The 27,504-nt window shown below is 45.2% G+C and overlaps 1 protein-coding gene across 5 annotated transcripts in view; it reads right to left on the reverse strand.

The window, feature by feature from the left end:
• DIP2C (disco interacting protein 2 homolog C) overlaps positions 1–27,504 on the reverse strand; it is a 396,828-nt gene that overhangs the window by 102,456 nt on the left and 266,868 nt on the right. For all 5 annotated transcript variants that reach the window (XM_036097398.2, XM_036097402.2, XM_036097401.2 and 2 more), the window contains 5 exons: positions 21,781–21,872; positions 15,684–15,794; positions 2,118–2,241; positions 1,719–1,828; positions 1,519–1,621 (listed from right to left, as the gene is read on the reverse strand). In XM_036097398.2, coding sequence (XP_035953291.1) covers positions 1,519–1,621; positions 1,719–1,828; positions 2,118–2,241; positions 15,684–15,794; positions 21,781–21,872 — 540 coding nt within the window. The remainder of the gene's footprint in view (positions 1–1,518; positions 1,622–1,718; positions 1,829–2,117; positions 2,242–15,683; positions 15,795–21,780; positions 21,873–27,504) is intronic.

Raw genomic sequence — 27,504 nt, forward strand, 5'->3', positions numbered from 1 at the left:
CAGTGAGAGCCCTTCACACGTCACTTAAAGCACTTCATTCCTCCTTTTCGTGGACTTACTCCCCCTCCCTGCCTTGTCCTTTTCTCTTTTAAGATTCTTTTCATTTCCATCATGGGTTCTCCCAGGAATGGGAAACTCTTCCCAGCAAACGCAGGGTGAACGTCACTAGAAGCCTCAGGCCGGGGTTGGAGTCACAAAGGAGACCAAGGATTTGGAAGGGCAGCAACAGAAGAGCACTCCAGTGTTACGGGGGAAGAAACGGGCGCTAAAAATACAAGGGCCATGCTGAGGGCCAGTGACGCCATGAGCTAGGCCTCTGGAGTCACACTTGCCCACCTGTGTGGGCATCGGCCCAACACCGCCTTGGCCACGCGCTGGGCATTTACCAACCCCTCCGCTTACGTCCTACGTGCTCCTTCTTGCGAGGCTTGCCACGGTTTTGGTATCGTGTGCCTCACTTCACAGAGGGGACAGGAGGCCACGCTCAAAGGAAATGTCCTCTGTCCCATTTTCTACAAGCATGTTACACTCAGAAGTACGGAGCGTGTCTGTGTGCGTGTGCGCATTTCCTCTGTGACACCTGTCAAAGCCACAGCCTTGGACCTCCGAGAAGTAGGGCAAGGAGTATGGTCAGGAGGTTGCAGGAAGCATCGTAATTAAGACGGAAAGCCCTGGCAAGCAGGGGGGTAGTGATCAGCGGCATGTGTCTCGATGGGAAAACATCTTGGAAACTAGTCCAGGGACTGAGCATTAGCCAGAACGTTCCTATGGCACCAACAGATTGTTTTTTACAAAGGAGATCACCAGGAGGATGGGGGGAGAGAGCAAGAGAATGAGAACAGTATGAGGAGAAGAGCACCCGATCCACCAGCCGCGGGGCTGCCACTCAGTCCCCAGGGCAGGGAGCTGGTCACAGAGCCCCAGCCGGGGGGAGCAGGGTATCTGCGTGGATCCTGCCATTTATGAGCCCTGGCTACTTCTGGTGACCCCACCTCCGTCCGCTCAGGGGAAAGAATGCACATCATGAAAACCACGCTCGGGACTGCGGTCGCCCACCTCTGGGAGCTCGCACAAACCCCATCAGAGATTCTGAGGTGCTAGGGACGGCTGAACATGGGCTTTTTTTTTAAGATCCCCAAAAGACCCTAACATGCACTCAGGGATGAATTCTCATGGAATCAACTGTGACAGCCTGAGCGGTGTCCCCTGACTTCATGGGTGGAACCCTCACCCAGCGTGGTGCAACTTGGAGATGGGGCCTCTGTGAAGGTAAATGCAGTTAAGTGAGGCCACCGGGGTGGGCCTGACCCACCAGGACCGGCGTCCTGAGCAGAAGAGCCACAAGAGCTGTCCCTCCCTGTGCAGGGGGAGGCCTGGCGAGGACGAGAAGGCACCGGCTGCCAAGCCGCACACAAACTGGATGCTACTCCTACTGTGGGGGTGGGGACGTGACACAAGCCCTCTGCCGGCCCACACCCTCCGCCCAGGGACGCAGTCTCCCGTCGGGGCCCGGTGTACCTTCTGTGTAGCCACACGCCTGGGTGAGGGCCTGGCAGTGGGTCAGCAGCGCGATCCTGGTCACGGTCACCCCGAGCACGCTCCCGTCCTTGCACGTCTTATACTGAAACAAGAGGACGCCGTGCAGGCGGGGGTTCCGAGGGGACAGCCGGTCCAGTCTGCCCACCCGTCAGGAGCCCGCGTGCAGCCCTGCGACCCACCTCGATGTACGCGGTGTCATTGTTTGCATCTTTGATGTGTGGGAACCAATCTCGAGGGGGCTTGGAGAGATGCTTTGACTCGGTGACAAACCACAGCAGCTTTGGCCAACCTTGGAAATAAAGAACAATCCCACTCAGGGGACTGTGACCCAGAACGCAGGTCTGCAGCATCCCGTCCCCTTCCCGTGGCCCGCGTGGCAGCACCACGAGCCAGGTGGGACCTGCAGTGCTGCCGTCGAGCCTCAGACCACGTCAGCAGCATGGACGCCGCCGGCTACAACCGGGCCACACTGACCCAGAACCCAAGGGCGAGGCCGCGTGTGCAAGAGCGTGTCTGGGACCTGAGACGCAGGACCTTCCTGTGTGGAGTCCCCAGCAAGGCTCCGGGCGGCGGCGTACCTTTGAACTGTGGGATCTCCCCCGTCGGGCTTTTTGGCAGCCCTTTGTGGCAAGCGTCGCTCGTCAAGGCCACAGTGACTCCGCAGCTTCCGAGCAAGAACCCGATCTGCTGGCTTCCGGCGTCCTGGGGGAGGCGACAGGGAGACAAGTCACAAAGCCAGGAAGGACGGCTGTGTTCCTGGCAACACGCGGCCTCGCCCTTGGGTTCTGGGTCGGAGGGAACCTCCCTGAATGACCAGCAACGTGGGGTGTGAACAGGAGTCCGCAGAGCCCGGGTCGCACCCAGGTGGCACTCACTGCTGTGGGACCCTGAACAGGGTAGCTGGCTAGCTCGGCCTCCGTCTCCCGGTCTGCTGCGAGGGAGGAACCGAGGAGCGTGAACAGTGCTCAGGTGTGGCTGGCATGCAGCGGGTCTCCTGAGAGGACTCAGACTATGACTGTGGGACGTGATTAGCGTGGAGAACAGAAAGCACCCAGGAAACATCTTCCTACTTGACATGGAGCCTGATTTTAAAGATGCTCAGAGCACAGGGCCCTGCCCTGTTTGATGTCACGTGATTGCGCAAGCTGGACGCCCAGTCCCAACTGACACAGTGAAGACCTGCTACCCTCCTGCATCCTGAGCAGGCCTCGTCTGTGAGCGGGGACACAGGGCTGGATGGACCACCCCCCTCACGGGACATGGAGTCCAGAAGCCCTGAATGACCAGCACTGATGTGGCAGACCCTGTGGGACGGGGCTCTCCTGGGACGGTCCACCCCGTGGTCTGGTCGTTGACCACGTCCAGCTGCCTGGGCCACGTCTGTTCAGCTGGCTTTCTTTATGCCCACCGGTCACACCAGCTCTGATTCAGAAAACAAGAGCTGGGAAGGAGCGGGCATTCCTACAACCAGACATCACAACGTGGTGAGCAGGCCACCCTCATTCGGTCCCCCAGCACGCGGCCTGAACCGTTGGCCTACCAGCCACAGCTTCCTGTCACTCTGCCGGCATGCGCTCCGCTGCGAAAGCATGGGATGACCTGGGGTGTTTCCAGCAGGTAAAGTCTGCAGCACTGACATCTTAAAACTAGTCTTTCAAGTGGTTCACAGTTCCACCCCACAGGGAAAGCCACGATCCTTATGTGGAATTGTGCACCACCAGCCTCCTGACGTCGCGTGCGGCGCTGAGCGGGATGCAGAGGGCTGGCACCCGACGGACAGATGGACCCATTTCAGGTACCTTTCCGTCATGCACTGCTTCTTTAGGTAGAGTTTTTAACAATCACTCGAATGTGAATTTGCGTATCACGCTGCCAAACGTCGAGACAGGTTCTGAGACCCCATTCAGCGGCAGGAAGGCATTTCTTTGTGAGCGAGAACTTGCTGAGACCACCTCCCTCCAGGCCACGTGAGCAACGGTGCAGAAGAGTGAGTGCGGGGCTGTCAGCCATGACCTGCCGGGGCCGGTGGCCGTGCTGAGGGCTTGCCTCCCATCTGGGCTCTCCCGCACCCTGACTTTCTAGAATTTGCTCCTGACTGATTTCTAATGTGATGTAATCACGCACACAAGACAGGAGCCCAGAGGAAGAGGTGGGACCGCAGGTGAGGAGAGTGACGGACAGAAGGCCACAGTTCGGCCCGAAATTCAGACCTACACCTGCTCTGCCCTCAGCTGGAAGGGGGTTCTTGTCCCATCCATCTGTTAAATTCCTCCTCAGAGCTCGAGCCCACTCTGCAGAACAGCTCTGCCCACCCTGGCCCATTGCTGGAGGCAAGACTGGCGCCTGCTCTCCAAGTCGCCCCTGTTGCTCCTTCAAGCACCGAGACCCCCGAAACCCAGTGCACACTTGACCCTGGAGCCTGGACCCTGTGGGCGGATGCCCCCTCCACACGGTGTTGGGGCTGTGATCCTCCACGGGCCCGTCTCCGCATGGAGCCTCCTACCCATCCTTTGGGAATGGCTGCCTCCAGCTGCCCTGGCTTTGGGAAGCTACATCTTGCCTCCAGAGGACTCTGAATAAAGCACGTAGACTCCAGCCCTCACGGGGCTCCCTGTGTGCCTTTTCCTTGGGATGCCCATGTCCCCTCCTCGGGTGAGGGCCGCTCCTCTGAAGGGCTGGGCTGTCAGGATGGTGACCACCTCCCCGGTCACAAGGTCTTGCGAATGATTCTTTTTGGCTCTTCAAGAAAAGCCAGACCACACCTGACTTCAGCCCGTCACCTCCAACCCTCCTGCAACACAGACAGGTGCCAAGTTACGTCACCCCATAAGAAGTCTCTCTGATGACCCCGGAGCCTCTGATAGGCCGGCGTGGACAAGTCCCTCCACACGGTCTGTTCCGTCCCAGGCTCCCAGTCAGGAAGCAGCAATCACGCTCCCAAGAAGGATTCTCACAAACGTGAGGACAGCTCACAGAAAGTCCCTCTTGTGAACACACTTCGGATGTGTGGCCCCACGATGACTAGGTGGTGTTGGGCCAATTTTGTCCTTTGCCGAAGGGGCAGTTCACTGGCTCTCAGGAGGTGGAGCAGGGCAGAAATGGGGCAAAGGTGTCTAGGGGGCAGGGGCTTCAGATGTTCTGGCTCTGCACAGGCCTGGGGCCTACAGGCCATTCTGTCCCTGGTCCCTGGTCCTTGGAACATGCCCACTCTGACCCCTTCCTAACGGCCTTGCTATTTTCCCGTCAGATTCACGTGCCCGTGGCAGAGCCCGTGTCAGCTGAGGGGAGATCCTGGGGGAGCCTCTTGGCTGGCCGGCCGATTGCCCTGCAGACAGCTGGCCTTACTCAAGCTCGGCCGCCTTAGCAGGGCGACAGCAACAGGCTGTCCCAGCTCTGCTGTGACCCGGCAGGGCCCATCGTGCAAATTCCCCTGGATGCTCCACACGCCCTGGCCAAACCACCCAGGAACTCCAGTCCCTCCTGCTGCGAACTCCTCATGGAAAGATGAGCTTTCTCCCCCCACCCCAAGAACTAGGATGGAGAATAAATACATGCACAAGACTAAATGGTTCAGTTCAGTGAATGACATTCAGGATTTGGAAAACTGGCTCTCATGAGGCCCTTTGTGGCAAATCTGGTGGGCACAGAACCAGTTGATAGAGGAAATTTTCACATACTCCATCATTTTATCCCATTCTGAACTGTGCGGCGCCAAAGGATTCTTTTGTTTAAAAATAAGTTTTCTTTCTTTTTAAAAAAACTTTTTTTTTTTTTTAAAGATTTCATTTATTTATTTGAGAGAGAGAGAACACCAGCAGGAGGAGGGGCAGAAGGAGAGGGAGAAGCAGGCTCTCCGCTGAGCAGGGAGCCTGATGCAGGACTCGATCCCAGGACCCCGAGATCATGACCTGAGCCACAGGAAGATGCTTCACCGACTGAGCCACCCAGGTGCCCCTAAAAATAAGTTTTCTGAGACACGAATGTTATGTTTTGAAGTCACAGAGCCTGAGGAATGATGCTCAGCTTCTGGCTTCAGTAAGACAAAATCATCTCCTGGTTGTTTTCCACAAGGAAATGGTCTGGTGGAGAGATAAGGACCTCAGCATTTTCTTCTGAGAAGGATCTTCAGGTTCCGTGGTGCAGGCTGATAATCCGAGGGTCTATCGTGGGCTGGAGAGCACGCCACCTGGAAGGTCACAGCCTAGCTGCCTGAGACAAGTCCCCGCAGGACCAATAAGGCACAGGTGAGACTCCACTCCCCTGCTCACACCTGGGCCAGCAGAGCTCCTTCTCAGGTGCACGCACCTGCATGGACCCTCACTGAACCACCAGAGTTGCTGCTAAAGGTTCTCCTCAGCAAAGGGGGCTGAGCCATGGTCAGCACAACTCATGACAAAATACCTCCCTTCCCAGGGATTATTACTACAGGAACTTCCTACTCACACAATTAAAAAGGCTTCCACTACAATTAAAATGAACAGACTACACATCTGTCAAACAGTCAAAGAATACTCAGCCTTGTTATTTCAAAGCATCGAGAAGCAGAAAGAGCAGAGGATGGATTTTTTGCATGTTTGTATCAGTAGTATTTGAAACGATGTGCCTAGGTTGTCCAGTGGCAGAAAGAGCAGAGGCACGTGCCTCCCTGCTCAAACGGTCTCCTGGCTAAAGACTTCCAGATTATCACTTTGATGCTACTGACTACAGACCTCAGAGGGTGTTGAGCCTTGAATTAAGGTCACTAGCCCTTTGCATTCCCATGGGCCTCAACCCACTGAATTTAACATCAAGAGAAGAGGAGCATTGTATGTCCCCCGAGGTGGTTTTCAGGTTAACTGTCGTAGAATTAACCTTGGCACCAAGGAGTCACCTAGAAGAACGTGGCTATCCATTCAATCCCCAAACCCTTCCGCATTTCTCAATCGCGAAGATCACAGGACTCAGGTCTTGATGAAGACTTTGTGGGGTGTCTACCGCACACCTGGAGTGCTGGCAGCAAACACTTGCAGGAATCGGGCCACTGGAGGAGGCTCTGAGGTCAGGAGTGGCAGGATGCCCCTGACTTCCAGGGTCACCAGCTGCCCCGCCTGATACTGACGCATGCCCGAGAGGTCAAGTATGCAACTCCCGAGTTTTGTAACCAGGAAACCAAAACAGCAACCATCCCCCTTCATTTTCTAAGGGAACCCCACATTCTCTCCTTCCATTCCAAGGAGCGGAGTTTCAAATGTACACACGCACCCTCAACAGACCCGGAGGCATCCCCGAGGCACTGGAAGGTGAATGACCCCGTTGAGTATCAGAGTAGCCACAAAGACAGCTGGAAAATTCTCCAGAAACTCTGAGCCTGGGCACATGTAAACCATGATATTTTGTGCATGACAATGTGCCGGATGAAGGCTAGATCAATCCAGTGCAGAGTCCAAGGGCATAATATAGAACATAACCAGTGACGGCGGGGACCACACCTCATGGCCGTCAGCTCCACCTCCTTCAATGACATCAGACCATCTGTCTTCAGGGACCATCAATGTCTACCCTAGTAAAGTCTCCTCCCCTTGTCTCTTCCTGAAGTTTCTGTAGCTTTGCTTTACTATGGAACGTCATTCATGTGGACGAAGAAACACTGATATGTGGAATATGTACAATATGTTTCTTATACTTGACTACACTATAACAGCAAGATTTAGAATTACATCTGGCAAATCATAGGAGAACAAGGGACTCCATTATGTCCAAACACCAAAACATAAGCAACAACCAACACCCTCTGAAATAAAAATTTAAAAAATCTATCATTTATCCAAATTTCTAGCATAACAACACTGAAGAATGAGATATTCAAACAGTTAATGACAGATTACTAAGCTCAGTGTTCTTTTTTTTCAAATCAAGGTATAATTGACATATAACATTCTATTAATTTCAAATGTAAAACAATGATTCAATATTTGTACATACTGCAAAATTATCACTACACAAGAAAAGTTAAGAACTTTAAAGATTTACTCTCTTGGCAACTTTCAAATGTGCACTACACTATCACTGTATATGGTCACCATGCTATACATTACATCCCCCTGACTTCTTATTCTATTTATAACTGGTAGTCTGTGCATGTCCGTCTTCTTCAGCCATTTCACCCACCCCACAACCACCACCACTGGCAACCACCAATCTCTTCTCTGTATCTGTGAGTTTTGTTTGTTCATTTGTTTTGTTTTTTAGATCCCATATTTAAGAGAAATCATAGGATGTTTGTCTTTCTCTGACTTATTTCACTTAGCATATCAAGGTCCCTCCATGTCATTGCAAATGGCAAGGTTTCATTCTTTTTTTATGGCTGGGTAATGTATGTATACACTACCTTTTCTTTTTCCATTCATCCACTGATGGACATTTAGGTTGTTTCCATATCTTGACTATTGTAAATAATGCTGCAATGAACATAGAGGTGTATATATTTGTTTGAATTAGTGTTTTCATTTTTCTTTAGAAAAATACCTAGTGTAATCAATCGCTGGATTGTACGGTAGTTCTATTTTTAATTTTTTGAGGAACCTTCATACTATTTTCCACAGTGGCTGCACCAGTTTGCGTTCCCACCAACGGTGCACAAGGGTTCCCTCTTCTCTGCATCCTTGCTAATACTTGCTATTTCTTGTCTTTTTAATATTAGCCATTTTAAAAGGTATGAAGTGATATCTCATTGTGGTTTTTTTATAAAGGTTTTATTTATTTATTTGATAGAGAGAGAGAGTGAGCACAAGCAGGGGGAGCGGTAGGCAGAGGGAGAGGGAGAAGCAGGCTCCCTGCAGAGCAGGGAGCCCGATGTGGGGCTTGATCCCAGAACCCTGGGATCATGACCTGAGCCCAAGGCAGATGCTTAACTGAGTGAGCCACCCAGGCGCCCCCTCATTGTGATTTTAATTTACATTTCCATGATGATTAGTGATGTTGAGCATCTTTGTGCCTATTGGTCATCTGTGTGTCTCCTTTGGAAAAATATTCAGATATTTTCCCTATTTTTTAATTGGATTATGTCTTTTGCTATTGAGTGGTATGAATTTTACATATATTTTGGATATTATCCCTTATCAGATACACAGTTTGCAAGCCTTTTCTCCCATTCAGTAGGAATGGACTCTTGCCTTTTCATTGTGGTGACGGTTTCCTTTGCTGTGCAGAAGCTTTTTAGTTTGATGTCGTTCCACGTGTTTGTTTTTGCTTCTGTTGCCTTTGTCTTTGGCATCAGATCCAAAAGATCATCACCAAGACTGACGTCAAGGAGCTTACTTGGAGCCTATGTTTTCTTCTAGGAGTTTATGGTTTCAGGTCTTACATTCAAGTCTTTAATCCATTTTGAGTTAATTTTTGTGTTCTGGGTAAGACAGGGGTCTAGTTTCATTCTTTTGCATGTGGCTGTCCAATTTCCCCAGTGTCATTTATTAAAGAGACTGTTCTTTTCCCGTTGTGTATTCTTGGATCTTTTGTCCTAAATTAATTGGCGATATATGCGTAGGTTTATTTCTGGGCTATTATATTCTACTGATCTGTGTGTCTGTTTTATGACAATACCGCACTGTTTTAATTACTATATGTAATGTAGTTTGAAACCAGGGAGCCAGGTGTCCCTAGCTTTGTTCTTCTTACTCAACATTGCTTTGGCTATTTGGGGTCTTCTGTGGTTCCGTATAAATTTTTGGAATGTTTGTTCTATTTCTGTGAACAGTGCCATTGGAATTTTAATAGGGATTGCACTGAATCTGTAGATTGCTTTGGGTAATATGGACATTTTAACAATATTATTTCTCCCAATCCATAAGCATGGAATATCTTTCCATTTATTTGTGTCTTTGTCAATTTCTTTCATCAGTGTCTTATGATTTTCAGAGTATAGGTCTTTCATCTCTTAAATTTATTCCTAGGTATTTTACTTTATTTTATTTTTGGATATAAGTATTAATGGGATTGTTTTCTTAATTTCTCTGATTGTTCATCGTTATTGTATAGAAATGCAATCAATTTTATATGTTTATTTTTTGCCCTACAACTTAACTCAATTCACTGAATAATTTGAATAGTTGTTTGTAGAGGCTTTAGGGTTTTCTAAATATCAAATGTCATCCTCAAATAGATAGTTTTACCTCTTCCTTAACAATTTGGATGCCATTTACATCTTTTTTTTTTTTTTTAAGATTTTTATTTATTTATTTGACATAGAGAGACACAGCGAGAGAGGAAACACAAGCAGGAGGAGTGGGAGAGGGAGAAGCAGGCTTCCCGCCAAGCAGAGCGCCTGATGCGAGGCTCGATCCCAGGACTCTGGGACCATGACCTGGGCCGAAGGCAGACGCTTAACAACTGAGCCATCCAGGTGTCCCTACATTTTTTCTTGCCTAAATGCTCTGGCTAGAACTTCCAATACTATGTTGAATAGAAGTGACAAGAAGAAAAAGTTTCAGCTTTTCACAAATGAGTAAAAGGTTAGCTGTGGGCTTGTCCTATATGGCCTTTATTATTTTGAAGTATATTCTCTCTAGGCTCACTTTGCTGAGTTTTTTTCTTTTTTAATCAAAAATGAATGTTGACAAATAGACATTTCTCTGAAGAAGACACACATACGGCCAATAGACACATGAAAAGATGCTCAACATCACTTATCATCAGGGAAATGCAAATCAAAACTATAATGAGATATCACCTCACACTTATCAGAATGGCTAAAATAAAATACACAAGAAACAACAAGTGTTGGCAAGGATATGGAGAAAGGGAAACCCTCTTGTACTATGGGTAGGAACGCAAACTGGTGCAGCCACACTGGAAAACAGTGTGGAGGTTCCTCCAAAAATTAAAAATAGAGCTACCCTACTATCCAGCAATTGCACTGGTAGATATTTACCCAAAGAATACAAAAATACTAATTCAAAGGGATACATGCACCCTGATGTTTAAAGCAGCATCATCTGCAAAAGCCAAATTACAGAAACAGCCCAGGTGTCCATCGAATGATGAATGGATAAATAAGACATTGTGTATATATACAATGGAATATTACTCAGCCATCAAAAAGAATGAAATCTTGTCATATGCTGTCAATGACATGGATGGAACTAGAGAGTATTATGCTAAGTGAAATAAGTCAGAGAAAGACAAATACCATCTGATTTCAATCACACATGGAATTTAAGAAACAAATGACCAAATGGGGGGAAAGAGGCAAACCAAGAAACGGACTCTTTTAACTAAAGAGAACAAACTGATGGTCACCAGAGGGGAGGGGGCTGGGGGTACAGGTGAGATAGGTGATGGGGATGAAGGAGTGCACCTGCTTTGATGAGCACCAGGTGTTGTATGGAACTGTTGAATCACTACACTGTATACCTGAAAGTAAAATAACTCTGCATGTTAACTAGCAGGAATTTAAATAAAAACATAAAAAAAATAAAATTTGAAAGTTGCCAATGCTTTTTCTGCATCTATGATCATATGACTAACTTTCATTTTGTCAATGTAGTGTATCACATTGACTGATTTGTGAGTGTTGGCCCATCCATGCATTCCTGAAATATATTCCACTATATAATGGAATATGATCCTTTTAATGTATTATTGAACTCTGTTTGCTAATATTTTGTTGAGGGTTTTTGCATCTATGCTCATCAGGGATATTGGCCTGTAATTTTATTTACTTACGGCATCCTTGTCTGGTATTGGTATCAGGGTAATGCTGCCCTGTAAGATGAGTTTGGAAGCTTCCCTTCCTCTCAATGTTTTGGAAGAGATGGAGAAGGGGAGGTATTAAATCTGTTTAAATGTTTGGTGGAATTCACCAGGGAAGCCATCTGGTCCTGGACTTCTGTTTGCTGGAGGTTTCTGATCAGAGTCAATCTCCTTACTACTAACCGGTATTCAGGTATTGTACTTCTTCATGATTCAGCCTTGGAAAGTGAATGTATATAGGGATTGGGGTTCAATTTTTGGCATATAGTTGTTCATAGTAGTCTCTTATAACCCTTTGTCTTTCTGTGGTGTTGGCTGTAACTTCTGTTTCATTTCTGATTATATTTGAGTCCTGTTCTCTTGTTTTCTGGCTGAGTCCACCTACAGGTGGATCAATCTTGTTTATCTTTTGAAAGAACCAACTTCTTAGTGTCATTAATTTTTTCCCCCTATATTCTTTATAGTATCTATTTCATTTATTCCCACAATGATCTTTGTTCCTTCCTTCTACTATCTCTGGGCTTCATTTGCTCTTTTTCCTTGAGGTTTAAAATTAGATTATTAGAGATTTTTATCATGGACTAATGTAGGCCTGTATCACTATGACCTTCCTTCTTAGAACCACTTCTGCTGAATTTAGATTTTATATGTTCTGTTTTCGTTTAAATTGATCTCAAGCTGTTTTTTCCTTTTCCTTTGATTTCCTCGTTGACTCACTGTTTGTTCAGTAGCATGTTGTTTAATCTCCATATATTTGTGAATTTTCCAGCTTTCTTCATGTAATGGATTTCTAGTTTCATACTGCTGTGGGTCAGAAAAGATGCTTGATATGATTTCACTCTTCTTAAATTTACTGAGACTTGCTTTGTGGCCTAACATGTGATCTATCCTGGAGGACATTCCAAACGCCCTTGAGAAGAATGCATATTCTGTTGCTTACGAACGGAATGTTCTACATAAATTAAGTCCATTGGTGTAAGTGGGGTATCAAAGTCCCCTACTACTGCTGTATTGCATTTCTCTCTTTACGTCTATTAATATTTGCTTTATATATTTAGGTGCTCCTATGCTGGGTACATAAATGTTTTTACAAACGTTATGTCTTCTTTGTGGACGGATCCCTTTATCATTATGTAATCCCCTTCTTTGTCTCTTATTAACAGTCTTTGTTGTAAAGTCTACTTTGTCTGATGTAACTAACAGTCCCCAGACACAGCTCTTCCTCTTTCTTTTCATTTCCACTTCCATGGAATATCTCTCTGCATCCCTTCACTTTCAGCCTCTGTGTGTCCTTACATCTGAAGTGAGCCTCTTGGAGGCAGCATATAGATTGCTCTTGTTTTTTTCCCATTGACGCACTCTTGGTCTCTTGGTTAGAGAATTTAGTCCTTCTACATTTGAAGTATTGATAAGCAGATACTTATTGCCATTTTGTTAATTATTTTCTGGCTTTTTTTCAGTAGGGCCTCTCTGTTCCTTTCTTCCTCTCTTTGTCCTTTGTGATTTGATGACTTCCTTTAATGTTACACTTCGATTCCTTTCCCTTTATATTTTGTGTCTCTACTGGAGGTATTCGGTTTTTGGTCACCATAAAGGTTCACATATAACAGTCTATATACACACGCACACATATATTTAATTGTGTGTGTGTCTGTGTGTGTGTATCTCAGTCTATTTTAATCTGATAGCAACTTAAGTTTGAACATACTCTAAAACTGAGTTTACCTGCCCTCCCCATATTTAATGTTTTGATATTACACTTACATCTTTTTACTTTGTGTATCCCTTAACTAAGTATTGTGGTTTTCATGATTTTTACTACTTTTGTCTTTTTAACCTTCATTCTAGTTTTAGTTGTATTAAGTAATTAATCCATTAACTTACCCTACATTGACCTTTACCAGTAAGATTTATACTCTCATTTATTTCCTTGTTATTAATCAATGCCCTCTCTCTTCAGCTTAAAGAAGTCCCTTAACATTTCTCATAGGGCCTGTTTAGTGGTGACGAACTCCTTCAGGTTTTGCTTGTCTGGAAAACTATCCCTCCTTCAATTCTGATTGACAGCCTTGCTGGGCAGAGTAGCCTTTGTTGTAGGTTTTCTTTTCAGGACTTTGAATATATCCTGCTGCTCTCTTCTGGCCCTCAAGGTTTCTGCCGAAAAATCTGTTGAGAGTCTTAGTAGTTTCCTTGTATGTAACAAGCTGTTTTTCTCCTGCTGCTTTTACGATTCTCTCATTAACGTTTGACACTTTAATTATAATGTGTCTTGCTGTGAATTTTTTGGATTCATCTTACTGTCAGCTCTCCAGGCTCCCTGGACCTGGATATCTGTTTCTTTCCCTAGGTTAGAGATGTTTCTGCTATTATTTCTTCAATTACATTTTCTGCCCCTTTCTCTCTTTCCCCTCCTTCTGAGACTCCCTAATGTGAATGCTGTTGCACTTGATATTGTTCCTCAAGCTATCTTAACTTAAAATAAATTGTTTTTGTTTCTTTTTGCTCCTCTGTGTGAGGTCTACTGTCCTGTCTTCTTGAGAGCTGATGCTTTCTTCTGCTTCATCTATGGGAACTTTCCAGGGCATTCTTCAGTTCAGTTATGTTATTCTTAAGTTCTGTGACTTCTGTCTGGTATTCCCTTCTGTTTGCCATCTCCTTGTTGAAGTTCTCACTGTGTTCATCCGTTCTTCTCCGGAGTTCAGTGAGTGTCTTTATGACCATGACTTTGAACTACTTATCAGGTAAATTACTTAGCTCCCTTTCATTAAGGTTTTATCTTGTTCTTTTTTCTGGAACAAAGTCCTCTATGTCTTCGTTTTGTTTGACTCTCTGTATTAAGTGCAGCAGCCACCTCTCCCAGTCTGGAAGGAGTGGCCCGTGCAAGTGATGAATCTTCTCATGCACCCTTGCCCTTGGATGTCTCTTGAACTTTTCTGATTGTCTAAGCAGCCAGATTTATTCCTGATATGTTCCCATTGCTGAGGCTGTGCCAAGACCTATCCATGTTCCAAAGGGAGGAATCCTGTTGAACACCCAGTTTCAGGCTGACTGGAAGCCAGGCTCTCAGGCAGCAGCTTTTAATGTATGCAAATATATACAGTCCTGTGGGACCACACTCATAAACCCTGCTCGCCTCTGGACCAGGACGTCTGGAGGGGTCTCCCGGGCTATAGTTGCAAACATCAGGGCTCCAGATGCATGTGTAGCTCCTTTCTGGGAGATGCCAATGAGCTGTAGCAAGGTCAAGGGAGAGTGCGAAGTTGTCCCCCATCTGTGTTCCCTGAGAGTCCCTCCATAGTCTCCAAATCTGTGGCAAACCTGAAAATGGCACCTTAGGCTGCAGCCCCAGGACAAGTAAATAGCCCTTTATCACAGACAGACTGGGCACGTGCATCAGTGTGCTGTCTGTGCAGTGCCCTGGGGTGGCCATCTGTCAGGAACTCTCTGTCCAGGTGGTACAGTCCTGTGGGGCCCAGGTATGCAAGCCCCCAGAGCCAGGCGTGCACCTGCCAGCTTTGGCAAGGCTGCAGGACGGTGTGGGGCTGCAGCTCACCCACTGGCTTTAGGGCAGTATCAAGGGAGAAGCAGAGGCAACAACGGAGCAGGTCTGTGCCGTCCCCAGACACAGTCCCAACCCTGTCCCTCTGGCATATGCTCTAAGATTAGCAAATGGATCTTCTTCACACATAGTGTGATCACTTCTCAAACCGCTCCTTCTGCACAGGGCCCTGGGACAAGTGAGTTGAGCGTGAGCTCCATGTGTGTGCCGGACACAAGCCCCGACGTTTCCAAAGGCAGGTGTTTTGGGGGCTCATCTCCCTGGTGCAGGCTCCAGGGATTGGAACACCTGACTTCAGCATGAACCCCTCACTTCGGGAGAGGGCTCCAAATTTGTGAGATCCCTCCCACGTGTGGGTCACAGTGCAGGGGTGGGGTGTTCGGTGAGACAGCATCTCTGCCTCTCCTACCTCCCTCACTTTACGCGAAGGAGCTGATCAGCTAGTTTTTGGGTCTTTTTTTAGAGGGAGTTTTTCATATGGAGCTGTAGATGTGGAGTGACTGGGGGAAGAGGTGAGCTCCGCATATTCCTGCACCACCGTCTTGCACAGCCCGCATCAGCGCTCTGTCACCATCGCCCAGAAGCTCCACCTCTGGGAAGCTGCCCATGCTAAATCCTGCCACCAAGCTGGGCTTGCCAGGGACTGTTCCCTCTACTGACACAGCTGATGAAAACCCGCACAGAGCCTCAGAAATAACAAAAACATCTCTGTGCTTCTCGATCCACATCCTGCTGAGATGAAAAGCCATTTAAAAAACAGCCACCCATGCATGCTGACCTCAAAACAGAACGTTCCACTGCAGCCGAGCCTGACACTCCCCCAGGGTGACAGGCTTGAACGTAACAACACGCTCTTTACCTTTCTCGTGAGTGGGACTTCAATGGGCACGGGGACAACTTCGGCCAGCAGGCAGCCGTAGAAGGCCACCATCGAGGCAGCAGGGTCATTGTTGGGGAACACCAGCGCCACCTGCACGGACACAGAGCAGGGGGATTAACCATCCAACTGATGCCACGGGCTCTCAGAAATACTGAAGAGGGACGCAAACCACAGGGCTCATGCTCTAAGTAAGAAGAGACATTGCAACAAAAATTAGGTGCGTGCTGGAAAATACATTTTAGTAAATACCATGTACTTTTCCTTTAATGTATGTGGAAGCCAAACACATTACTGACAGTCATCTAGAACATTGCCCCAGAACACAACCATCCCGATGGTTCGCGCATCGCCTTCCCTACTGTGCACCTTTACACACAGTGAACCATCACCGTGCACACACTGCCTCATTTCTCACCATTTTCACAGGCTCAGCAGGGGCTTCCCCATGCATCCACGTGGCCTTCACCAGTGTGCCCCCCACGAGGGCAGGCTGACACGGGGGTGGGGGTGCGCGGACCACACAGGACTCTGTTCTGGTCCCTGGCCAGGATTAACCCCTCTGGGCCTTAGTTTTCCTACCTGCGTCCTTCCTGTTGTGCGGAAGGTCACCTGAGAAGGTGTAAGAGCTCAGCGTGAGGCCCGGTGCATGGCACGCAGGCGTGAACGTTAGCCCGCCTGGCTGTCAGCCCCCTGCGCTGCTCTCACAGAGGAGGCTCCCGTGAACACCTGCTCCCCTTGTTCCGACTTCCCACGCGGCCTCACGAGTGGAGGGCGCGGTGAGCACGGCGTTATCAAAGCCGGGTCACTTTAATCCCCATGGGTAGTGTGATTTTTAAAATATGCTGCTGATAGCCCTGAGCGTGTCTTAATGATGAGCGACTTTTCTACAGGATGGCTTATAATGACTCTTCCTCGCATCAAGCACTTCATTCCCCTTGCCTATTTACCTGTGTTTCTACATGTGCCCTAAAATCGGGATGAATTTTAAATATAGCTGATAGCATTCTCTCTCACACTTGATGCAAAGACATGATGTAATATCTGTTTTATTTTTATCGCCACCATTAATGTTTTATGCACATTTGTCAAAACTTTCCTTTATGTTGGCACCTAGTATTTCACGAATACGCCATCCAGCGTAAGTGTGCATGGAGCTCATTCTAGTGCCTGCCATGCAGCTCATCTACTGTGGACCCAACTTGCTGTCCTGCCGCTGCAGCTCCTCAGGGAGCAGCCTTTCCTGTCGTCTCGTTCGGAAAGCCTCCTTGCGACAAAGCGTAGCCGTCTTGTCTGCACTCCCCGCTCTGCTCTGCAGAACCCCGCTCCTGGGCCAACGCACGTCACTCCCGCACGCCGGTCCCGCGTCTGTGTTGCTGTCCCTCCCTGCAGACAACTGCTTGCTGCGTGTTCATAAGCACACAGGCCCCATGATTTAACGTGCACAGGTCACTTCTGCATCACCTCACTCAGGGACTTAACCAGTTTTTTCTTGAATAAGGTCCTAACTAGAAGTCATTATTTTTGCCATGAACAGCTGGATAAGATGTTCTATCTCGATATTTAAATAAGCAAATTGGCACAAAGGGATTCAGATGGCAGCTGGGAACAGAACCGGCCACATCTTAAATTTGGCCATGTTGGAAATTTAGCCACACAGCACAGCTGGCAGAAAAAAAAAATTAAGTTTGGGATTGAATGAAGGTTTCCTTTCTATATGGCATTCCTGCAGTTGATTAAATCGGCGAAATCAAAGATCAATAACCCTGTAAGGCCAGTAAAAGCCATTCTGCACTACTGATGAACTGTGTTTGAGAAACCCTGAGAAGCGACTTACTCTGTCCCAGCCAGAGGGCAGGCAACCATTAGCAGGACCTTCCAGAAGGAAAAAGACGGTTTCTTTGTATGTCTCTGAGGTCCATCATAGCCTCAGGTGTTCTGCCTTCAGCTGGCAGGCTGAGGCGACAGCAATGCTTTTAGATCTGGATCCGGCACAGCAACAACATTCATCAAGTAAGTGTTTGCAAGGCTTCCGCAGAAGACTCTGAGCTTCCATGCAAAACTGACGGTTGCACCTATGCGTAGAGGACCAGGTAAATATGGGCTCCTGGTCTTCCAGGAGCACCTGTCTGGGAGGCAGCGTCCTCACCAGGAGCAGAGAACTGAGAGCAACATGGTGACATTGCCAGACCAGACCAGTCCTGTTTCCGGGATCCAGGGCCAGCTACCAGCCCAGCTCTGCGCAGATGAAGATCAACCTGACCTGGGATTTCAAATCCCCACAGCTGTGTCACTGTGGCTCATGCCCACGATGCTACATAAACCTTGCAGGGTTGTGCTAAATAGGAGGAAATGTTACTGCCAGTGTAAAGTACATAAAAGCAGAATATAACATTGTTCATTATTCTCTCTCAACAATATCAAAGTAACGACAGCAGTGTGAGCAGTGCGCACGTACAGGTGCTTCGTTCTGATAAACCCACACAGCTCCCCTTCACTTACTGCTCCACGTATTCCTCTGCGATTTCACTGGACCTAATCACCCACAGGGCACGGCAGCAGCCACGGATCAAGAGGCAGAAGCACATCCCAGCGTCTGCTGAGTCTCATCTCCTTAAAGCGATTCCTCTTGCTCGGCCCGCGCTCGGCTCTCCCTGCGTCCGGGACGGCTGCGCAGACACCCGGCTTGTCCTGTGTTTGCGCACCACACGCTCTCCCGCCCCGGCTCCTTCCCACACTCGCCTGCCGCCTGGCCGACAGCCCCTGACTTGCTTCTCCTCTCTGGGAAGACTTCTCAGGTCGCAGATGCTCCTCCCGAATGAAAAAGCTCGCTCTCTCCCCTTCCCAGACAGTCCGTCTCCAACTCTTACCACCTCTTTTGGGGACCTTTATCACTTTGCAATTTATAGAAAAGCTAATTATCAATAATGTGTCTATATACTTTTTAATACCGCAAGCTCCCTGCGGGCAGGCTTCATACGGGATGCATCTTTGTATCTTCCAAAGCTTCCACTACACCTCTCAAAACCCTATTCAGCTTAGGAATATAAATGCCTTTTATTTTATTTTTTTATTTTTAAGATTTTATTTATTTGACAGAGACAGACACAGTGAGAGAGGGAACACAAGCAGGGGGAGTGGGAGAGGGAGAAGCAGGCTTCCCGCCGAGCAGGGACCCCGATACGGGGACTCGATCCCAGGACCCATGACCTGAGCTGAAGGCAGACGCTTAACGACTGAGCCACCCAGGCGCCCCTATAAATGCCTTTTAAAAGCCCAAGGTAATTCCCCAAACTATGTTAATAAGGTCACCCATGTGAAAAATGTCTGAAAAGTTTTATGTCAAAGACTGAATATGCTATTATTCTGGGGAAAATCATGTTTTATTCAAAAGTCATTTTGAAAGAGAGTAAAAAATTCTGTTTATTGCAATAGAAGGTTACGATCAATTGACTACTATCGTCACGTATATTTAATAAAAGTACCTATATGCACGTGCCAGATGCTAAGCACATGAATACTGTTTAAGATAATTTAGAAAAGTAGTTCCCCTCACACAGTTCAAATCAGCCTTTGCCAAAAAACCTCCTTACACAGTTTATTCTATCAAAACTGTGCCCCCCAAATTCCTCCTAACATCTTAGCTGAACAGAGGTCCTTTACTTTGTCCTTGTTATTGTCAAGGAACTTCAAGAGTCTGGAGCCACGCTACACAAGAACTTTTAACAAAGTCACTGCACTAAGAGACTAAGACTATCCACCAAATCAGAGCTAAGGGAGATATCAATTACACAGGACTTTTTATTGTGGTAAATCTACATAAAGCTGAGCGTCTCGACTATTTCCAAGTGCACGGGGGCATTAAGGATATCTGCCCTGCTGTGCAGCCCTCACCATCCAGAACCAGCCCCAGAATTCTCATCTTCCTCAACTGAAGCCTCCAGCCCCCCAGCCCCTCCTTCAGCTCCCCCGGCCCCTCCCCTCAACCCCCAGCACCCCCCTCCCCCGGCCCCTCCCCCTCCCCTGACAGCCACCTCGCTTCTGTCTCCAGGATGTTAACTGCCCTAAGCACCTCCTATATCTGTTCTTTGTGGCTGCCTCATTTCACATAGCATAAAACCCTCAAGGCCCACCCACGGGTTAATGTGTGCCAGAATTTATTTTCTTTTTAAGACTGCTTGATATTCCTGTGTGTGTACACCACATTCTGTTTCTCCGTTCATCTGTCCGCGGACACTTGAGTTACTTCCCCCTTCTGGTTTTGTGAATAACCCTGCTCTGAATGCTAGTGTAAAATATCTGTTCAAGCCCCTGCTTTCAATTCTTCTGGAAGGGAAGGGAAATCGTTGGATCAAGGGGTGATTCCGCGGTTAATTTCCAAGGGCACCACCGTACTGTTTCCCAGTGGCTGCACCAGGGGACCTTCCTACCGGCAGCGCTGAGGTTCCAATTTCTTCATTCTTGCCACTGTAAGGGATGTGCTGAATCACCGGGGTTTTAACGTACTTGTCCCCGAATGAGCAGGCACGCGGAGCTTCTTTTCAGGTGCTTGCTGGCCACCAGAAACGCTTCTCTGGGGAAATGTCTATTCAAGTTCTCTGCCCATTGCTTCACCTCTTTTTTTTTTTGGTTGTTGCTGAATTGTAGGAGTTTTGTTTACATATTCTGGATGCTAATCTCTTACCAGATACAGGATTTGTAGAAACGTTTTCTCCCATCCTGTGGCACACAGGAGTTATTCTGATACTATCCAATTTATGTTTTCATTTTTGTTGCCTGTGTTTTCAGTGTCATCTAAGAAATGACTGCCAAATTCTGTGTGATTAAGCTTTCCCCCATGATTTATTCTAAGAGTTTTATAGTTTTTGCTCTTAGGTCTTTGATCCATTGTGAGTTAATTTTTTACTCGATGGTACAAAGGTTCCACTTTCTCCTTCTGCTTGTGGGTGCCCAGTTTCCCAGCACCATTCGTTGAAGAGACTGTCCTTTCCCTGTTTCACGTCCTAGCGCCCTTAATGAGAACCATTCCCCCACACACGCGAGGGTTTCTCTCTGGGCGCTCTTCTCCACCATCTGCACGTCTGTCTTTACGTCAGTACTGCACCGTGTTGGTGACTTGCTTTGTAGTAAGCTTTATGATCAGGAAGTGGCAAGACCTATAACTGACATTTAAAAGCCAGAGGTCAAGCCTGTCCAATAAACAAGTGTCAAGAATCGCAGTCCACCACACAAGGACTGTGGCAATCTTTCAAAAAATTCCTCATAATGGGCCCATTTCTTTATAGTATCTTAAGTCCATTGCAGCTTGTGTTCTTGTTGGTTTGGTGCTCAGCACTGGTATTTTTATGAAATTCAATTAGAGTTCTTTGGGCACAGGTAGGATAAATCAGTGTTGGGGTCTAAGGTACAAAACAGCCAATGGGGAAAAGGTGCAACATTCGCAAGCAAGAAAACGTGGTTCTAAGCCCAGCCCCACACCTAAATTGGGGTATAAAGCTGGACAAGGTTATTAACTGCTCTGGGTATAACACTGCAATCGAAATACTAATATCCACTCTGTGTAATTTATCAAGTAAGAATAAAAATTTGCTTATCAATAAAAGACAGTAACCTCTGTCCAGAAATCTAACACGGGGAAAGGAATGGGACCAGTGGCGTGCTGCCGAGACGGTCCGGCTCACTGATGAACATAAGCAAAGTTTACAATCACTGTCCTGCCTGCCCAGGTAGAGGACACGAGTATGTTTAAACTTAGCGACAACAGGACAGTGGCTGGGAGTACAGGCTCAGGGCTCTGACAGGAATGGACGTGAGCGCTGGCTGAGCCACTTACTGGTTACCTCGCCAGTCTGAGTGTCTTCATTGGTAACACATGAGAAGGACTCCAGCTGAGCTCAAGGAGTTGTTGTGAAGGTCAATGACATCTTGTGTAATTAATCCTAATCCACAGTTAATGTAACAAAGCCTGATTTAGTAGTATTAGCATTAGGAGACACTGAACTCTGGGACTTCCAACAGCAGGTGTCTTTGCTGTGCAGGACCGAGTATTTGCAGGTGTATTAACGTAAAGAGCACTTACCCGGTCTCCAGGTCGTACCATCGGTTCTTGCTTTGTACCTAATTTATGCAGAATGTTGTAAGCAACCTTCATACTTCTTGTCCACAGTTTGCCTATTAACAGAAATGACAAAGACACAAGTAAGTGGACACGTGCATTTTCAGTTATGTATCAATGTGCACATTAAACTAGAGAGAGTACTAGTTCATTTTAAGTCTTCAAGTTATCCTGAGTCCCTGGAATTGGGAAGGAAAATACGAGCCAGCAACTCTGATTCATAAAATCCGAGAAGCCTTAACACTGGAATAAGGTACTAATACAAACACTCTCCACATGCAAGTAGCCCCAGCAAAGCCACCGAAAATTTACCATCGCAGAAGCTATAGGGGAAGGTTTCTAGGGAGTAAAGTAGGGCAGGGATCACAGCAAGAGTGCCTACTGCTGATTTCGAGTTATGCAAAATGACACATCTCCTCCGTTAGTAGGTCCTGCCTCACATGACTGTAACGAATGCAAAGGACACTTAGGACACACTTTGTAGAGCCTGCCCCCTCCCTCCCCAAGATTCAGGATTTTTGAAGAGGAATGCTGGAAATTACAGATGGTACTAAGTATTCTGAGTTGAAGTTTTGAACTCCAGGAAAAAAAGGACCACAAAGCAGGATTAAAAGCAGGGTTTAAAAAAACCACGAGGGACACCTGGGTGGCTCAGTTGGTTAAGCGTCTGCCTTCAGCTCAGGTCATGATCCTGGGGTCTGGGATTGAGCCCCAAGTCGGGCTCCCTGCTCCGTGGGGAGCCTATTTCTCCCTCTGTCTACTTCCCCTACTTGTGCTCTCTCTCTCTGTCAAAAAAATAAATAAAATCTTAAAAAAAATAAAAATAAAAATAAGTTAAAAAAAACACGGAAGAAAGAATGGCCAGCTTTGAAGAACCCACAACTTTCCCGTCCCTGCCCCCATCCCAGCGCTGGATACTCCCTCAATGCGACCAGGTGGGGACACAGCCTGAGACAAAATAAAATGACTCTGAAATCTAACATGAGCTCTTAGCCACATAAAAGTCCTTCATGATGTGAGCTTCCAGGCGCGTTCAGAAGCCGGCAAAACATGAGACGTCATGTTAATGTGTCATAACGACAGTTAGGAGCAACTTTAACTTTCCCATAAATAAAATCACTGTTTTAATCTTTTTCCTATTTTAAATGTAAAAGCTAAATTAAGAAGATTTTTGTTTATAACATTTGTTTTGAATAAAAAAAAGTTGAATTTGTTTTATTTCACACTGGATTTTGCAGCAATCCAAATTAGGGTTATTACTATTTATCTACCACAAAATTTATCAACTTGTCTCCCCCTTAGCGATTAGGGGACACACAGAATGATTTATCTTGATTTCTCTAAGTCCTAGGGTATTCCTGGTTTATAGCATGTGTTCAACACATGTTTGTTTCATTTATGTCCTAGGCAATTTATAAAAAGCACAAAATTACACTATGTGCTTTGGCATTCTTCTTGAGCACTTAGAATAATTACCAGATATGAAGGTTTCGTCTGCCCTCTTCTCTAGCTCCTCCTCAACACTGCAGTCCTCAAGACTGGCTATCTTACTAGTATTTGGTACTTTGTTGGGTGATCATATATTTTCCATAAAAACAGTTACTAGCTAGGGGCACCTGGATGGCTCAGTTGGTTAAGCGTCCAACTCTTGATTTTGGCTCAGATCATGATCTCATGGGTTATGGGATCGGGCCCTGGGTTGGGTGCCGCACTCAGCAGGGAGTCAGCTGGGATTATCTCTCTCCCTCTCCCTTTGCCCCTCCCCTGACTCACCCTCACGGGTGCACTCATGCTCTCTAAGATAAATAAATAAATCTTTTTAAAAAAAAGTCACTAGCTATTAGAAATGACTCAGTTCCAGAAATGAAAGGAACTTAAATGACTCTTTCTTCTAAAGAAAACACAAATATTTTTGCCTTCAAATTTCTTTAATATGAACAATATCAGGGAATGATCGTTAAATAAACAATTACAATCAATTTGTTGTAATTGTAAAACTCAATGCGCTGTATATGAACAAATCAGTTACACTCAACGATTAGTACCATTATGTTTTGTTAAAGTTCCAACTTCATTCTCAGTTTGGAATATTAACTTTGATGCCATCGTACATTCATACAAAAGCCAGTTTACAACTAAGAGCTTGAAATGGGCAACACACTTTTGGCAAAATACTGGAAATATACTTGATGTTTTTCAAGGATAAAAATAGAAAGTTGTTGATTTAAGTGAAAGGAGATAACAACGGTTCTTCACTGATTTATAAAGGAGGAAGAAAAAAATTCCCACCAAGAAAAGTTCCTGGGAAAGTGATCATTCAGAGCGGAAGGACAGATAAAGTGTTTTCCTACGAGCAAATGCTAACAGACTTCATCACCACTAAATCGCACTTAAAAGAAACATTAAAGGGACTTCTTCAAGCTGAAAAGAAAGGGCACTAAATTAGTAACAAGAAAACACATAAACGTATAAATCCCACCAGTGAAGGTAAATATATAGGAATGGTAGCGGACTCTATAAAGTTAGCATAAAGGTTAAAGAACAAAAGTAGTAAATAGGGATATACAAGATAAAAAAGATGTAAAATGTGAGAACATAAATGTGGGCAGGGGGAGTAAAAATGTACAGGTTTAGACTGTGCTTGAACATAAGTTGTTATGAACTTAAAATAGACTGTTATAAAAATAAGTTGTTACATGTAAGTGTCATGGAAACCACCAAGGAAACACCTCTGGCAGATCCACAAAATATAAAGAGAAAGAAATCTAAGGGTAACACTAAAAAAGTCGTCAAATCACAAAGGAAAAGAAAAAAAGAAACAGAGAGACCCTACTGAAAAACAACCAGAAAACAATTACCAAAATGGCAATAAGTACCTACTTATCAGTAATTACTTCAAATGTAGAAGGACTAAATTCTCTAAACAAAAGACATAGAGTGGATCAAAGGGGAAAAAACAAGAACAATCGATATGCTGCCTACAAGAGACTAATTTCAGATATAAGGACACACAGAGATGAAAGTGAAAGGATGCAGAAATATATTCCATGCAAATGGGAAAAAAAAAAAAAAAGCTGGGGTAGCAATACTTATATCAGACAAAACACAATTTATAACAAAGACTGTAATAAGAGACAAAGAAGGGAATTACATAATGATAAAGGGATCAGTCCACTAAGACGACATAACATTTGTAAATATTTATATACCCAACATAGGAGCACCTAAATACACAAATCAAATATTAATAGCCCTAAAGGGAGAAATTAACAGCAATACAATAATAGTAGGGAACTTTAATACCCCACTTATATCAATGGATAGATCATCCAGACAGAAAATCAGTAAGGAAACAGTAGCCTTGAACAACACATTAGACCAGATGGACTTAATTTATATAGAACACTCCATCCATAAGCAACAGAATGCACATTATTCTCAAGTGCACCTGGAACATTCTCCAGATCACACATTAGGCCACAAAACAAGTCTCAATAAATTCAAGAAGACTGAAATCATATCAAGCATCGTTTCTGACCCATAGTGGTAACAAACTAGAAATCAATTATAAGAAGAAAGCTGGAAAATTCACAAATATGTAGAGATAAAACAACATGCTACTAAGCAACCAGTGGGTCAACAAAGAAATCAAAGAAGAAATAAAAAAACACCTTTAGACAAATGAAAATACAACATACCAAAACCTACAATTTGCAGCAAAAGTAGATTTAAGATGGAAGTACTTGGCAATACAGACCTGCCTCAAGAAACAAGAAAAATCTCCAATAAACAACCTTACACCTAACCTTACACCTCAAGGTTGGTAGGAAGTAGGAAAAAAACAAATGAAATCCAAGTTAGTTAAAAGAAGGAAATAACAAAGATCAGAGCAGAGCCACATGAAATAGAGACTAGAAAGACAATAGAAAAGCTCAACAAAACCAAGAGCTGGTTCTTTGAAAAAAGAAACAAAACTGACAACCTTTAGTTAGACTCACCAAGAAAAAAGAAGAGTGGACTCAAAATCAGAAATGAAAGAGAAGTTACAACGGACACCACAGAAATACAAAGGATCACAAGAGACTACCATGAACAGTTCTATGTCAACACACCGGACAAGCTAGAAGAAATGAATAAATCCCAGAAACCTATAATCTTCCAACAATGAACCATGAGGAAACATAAAATCTGAATAGAACGATTACTAGTAAGGAGATTTAATCAGTAATTAAAAACCTCCCTACAAATAGAAGTCCACAAACAGATGGCTTTCCTGGTGAATTCTAACAGTCAAAGATTTAATACCTATCCTCCTCAAACTCTTCAAAAAAAAAAAAAAAAGTGAGAGAAGGGAACGATTCCAAACTCATTTTATGAAGGCAGCATTACCCTGATACCAAAACCAAACAAGGACACCACAAAAGAAAAAAAAAAAAACCCAAAAAACAAATAAACAAACAAACAAAAACCCAGGCCCATATTCTTGATACGTATAGATGCAAAATTCTTCAACAAAATACTAGCAAACCGAATTCAACAATACATTAAAAGGATCACATATCATGATCGAGAGGGATTTATTCCAGGGACACATGGATGGTCCAACATTGACAAATCAATCAACATGATACATCACGTTAACAAAACGAATAAAAATCCTATGTCCATACATGCAGAAAAACCATTTAACAAAATTCAACATCTTTTTTGATGAGAAACTCTCAACAAAGTGAATATAGAGGGAACATACCTCAGTATAATAAAGGCCGTATATTACAAACCCACAGCTAATATACTCTGAAACCAGGAACAAGACAAGGATGCCCAATCTCACCACTTTTATTCAACATAGTATTGGAAGTCCTAGCCAGAATAATTAGGCAAGAAAAAGACATAAAAGGTATCTATATTGGAAAGGAAAAAGTAAAACTGTCTCTCTTTGAGGATTATGTAATTTTATTTTATTTTTTTTAAAGATTTTATTTGTTTATTTGACACAGAGAGACACAGCGAGAGAGGGAACACAAGCAGGGGGAGTGGGAGAGGGAGAAGCAGGCTTCCTGACAAGCAGGGAGCCTGATGCGGGGCTCAATCCCAGGATCCTGGGATCATGACTTAAGCTGAAGGCAGACACTTAACAACTGAGCCACCTAGGTGCCCAGGATTACATAATTTTATATATAGAAAATCCTAAAGATGCCACCAAAACCAAAACCAAACCAAACAAAACCAAAAAACCCACAACCAAACTGTTACACCTAATCAATGAATTGAATAAAGCTGCAGAGTGCAAAATCAATATACAAAAATTGTATACAGTGAACTATCAGAGAAATTAAGAAAACATTTATAGTTGCATCAAAAAGAATAAAATAGCTAGGAATAATTTTAACCAAGGAGGGGAAAGATGTATACACTGAAAATGATATGACATTGATGAAAGAAGTTGAGGAAGACAGGAATAAATGTGAAGATATCCCATGCTCATGGACTGGGAGAAATAATATTGTTAAATGTCCATATCACCCAAAGCAATCTACAGATTCAGTGCCATCGATATCAAAATTCCTATGGCATTTTTCACAGAACTAGAACAAAGAATTTTAACATTTGTACAGGACCACAAAAGACCCCAAAAAGCCGAAACAATCTTGAGTAAGAACAGCAAAGCTTGGGGCACCCGGCTCC

Source organism: Halichoerus grypus, chromosome 6, assembly GCF_964656455.1.
Source record: "Halichoerus grypus chromosome 6, mHalGry1.hap1.1, whole genome shotgun sequence".
Lineage (NCBI taxonomy): Eukaryota > Metazoa > Chordata > Mammalia > Carnivora > Phocidae > Halichoerus > Halichoerus grypus.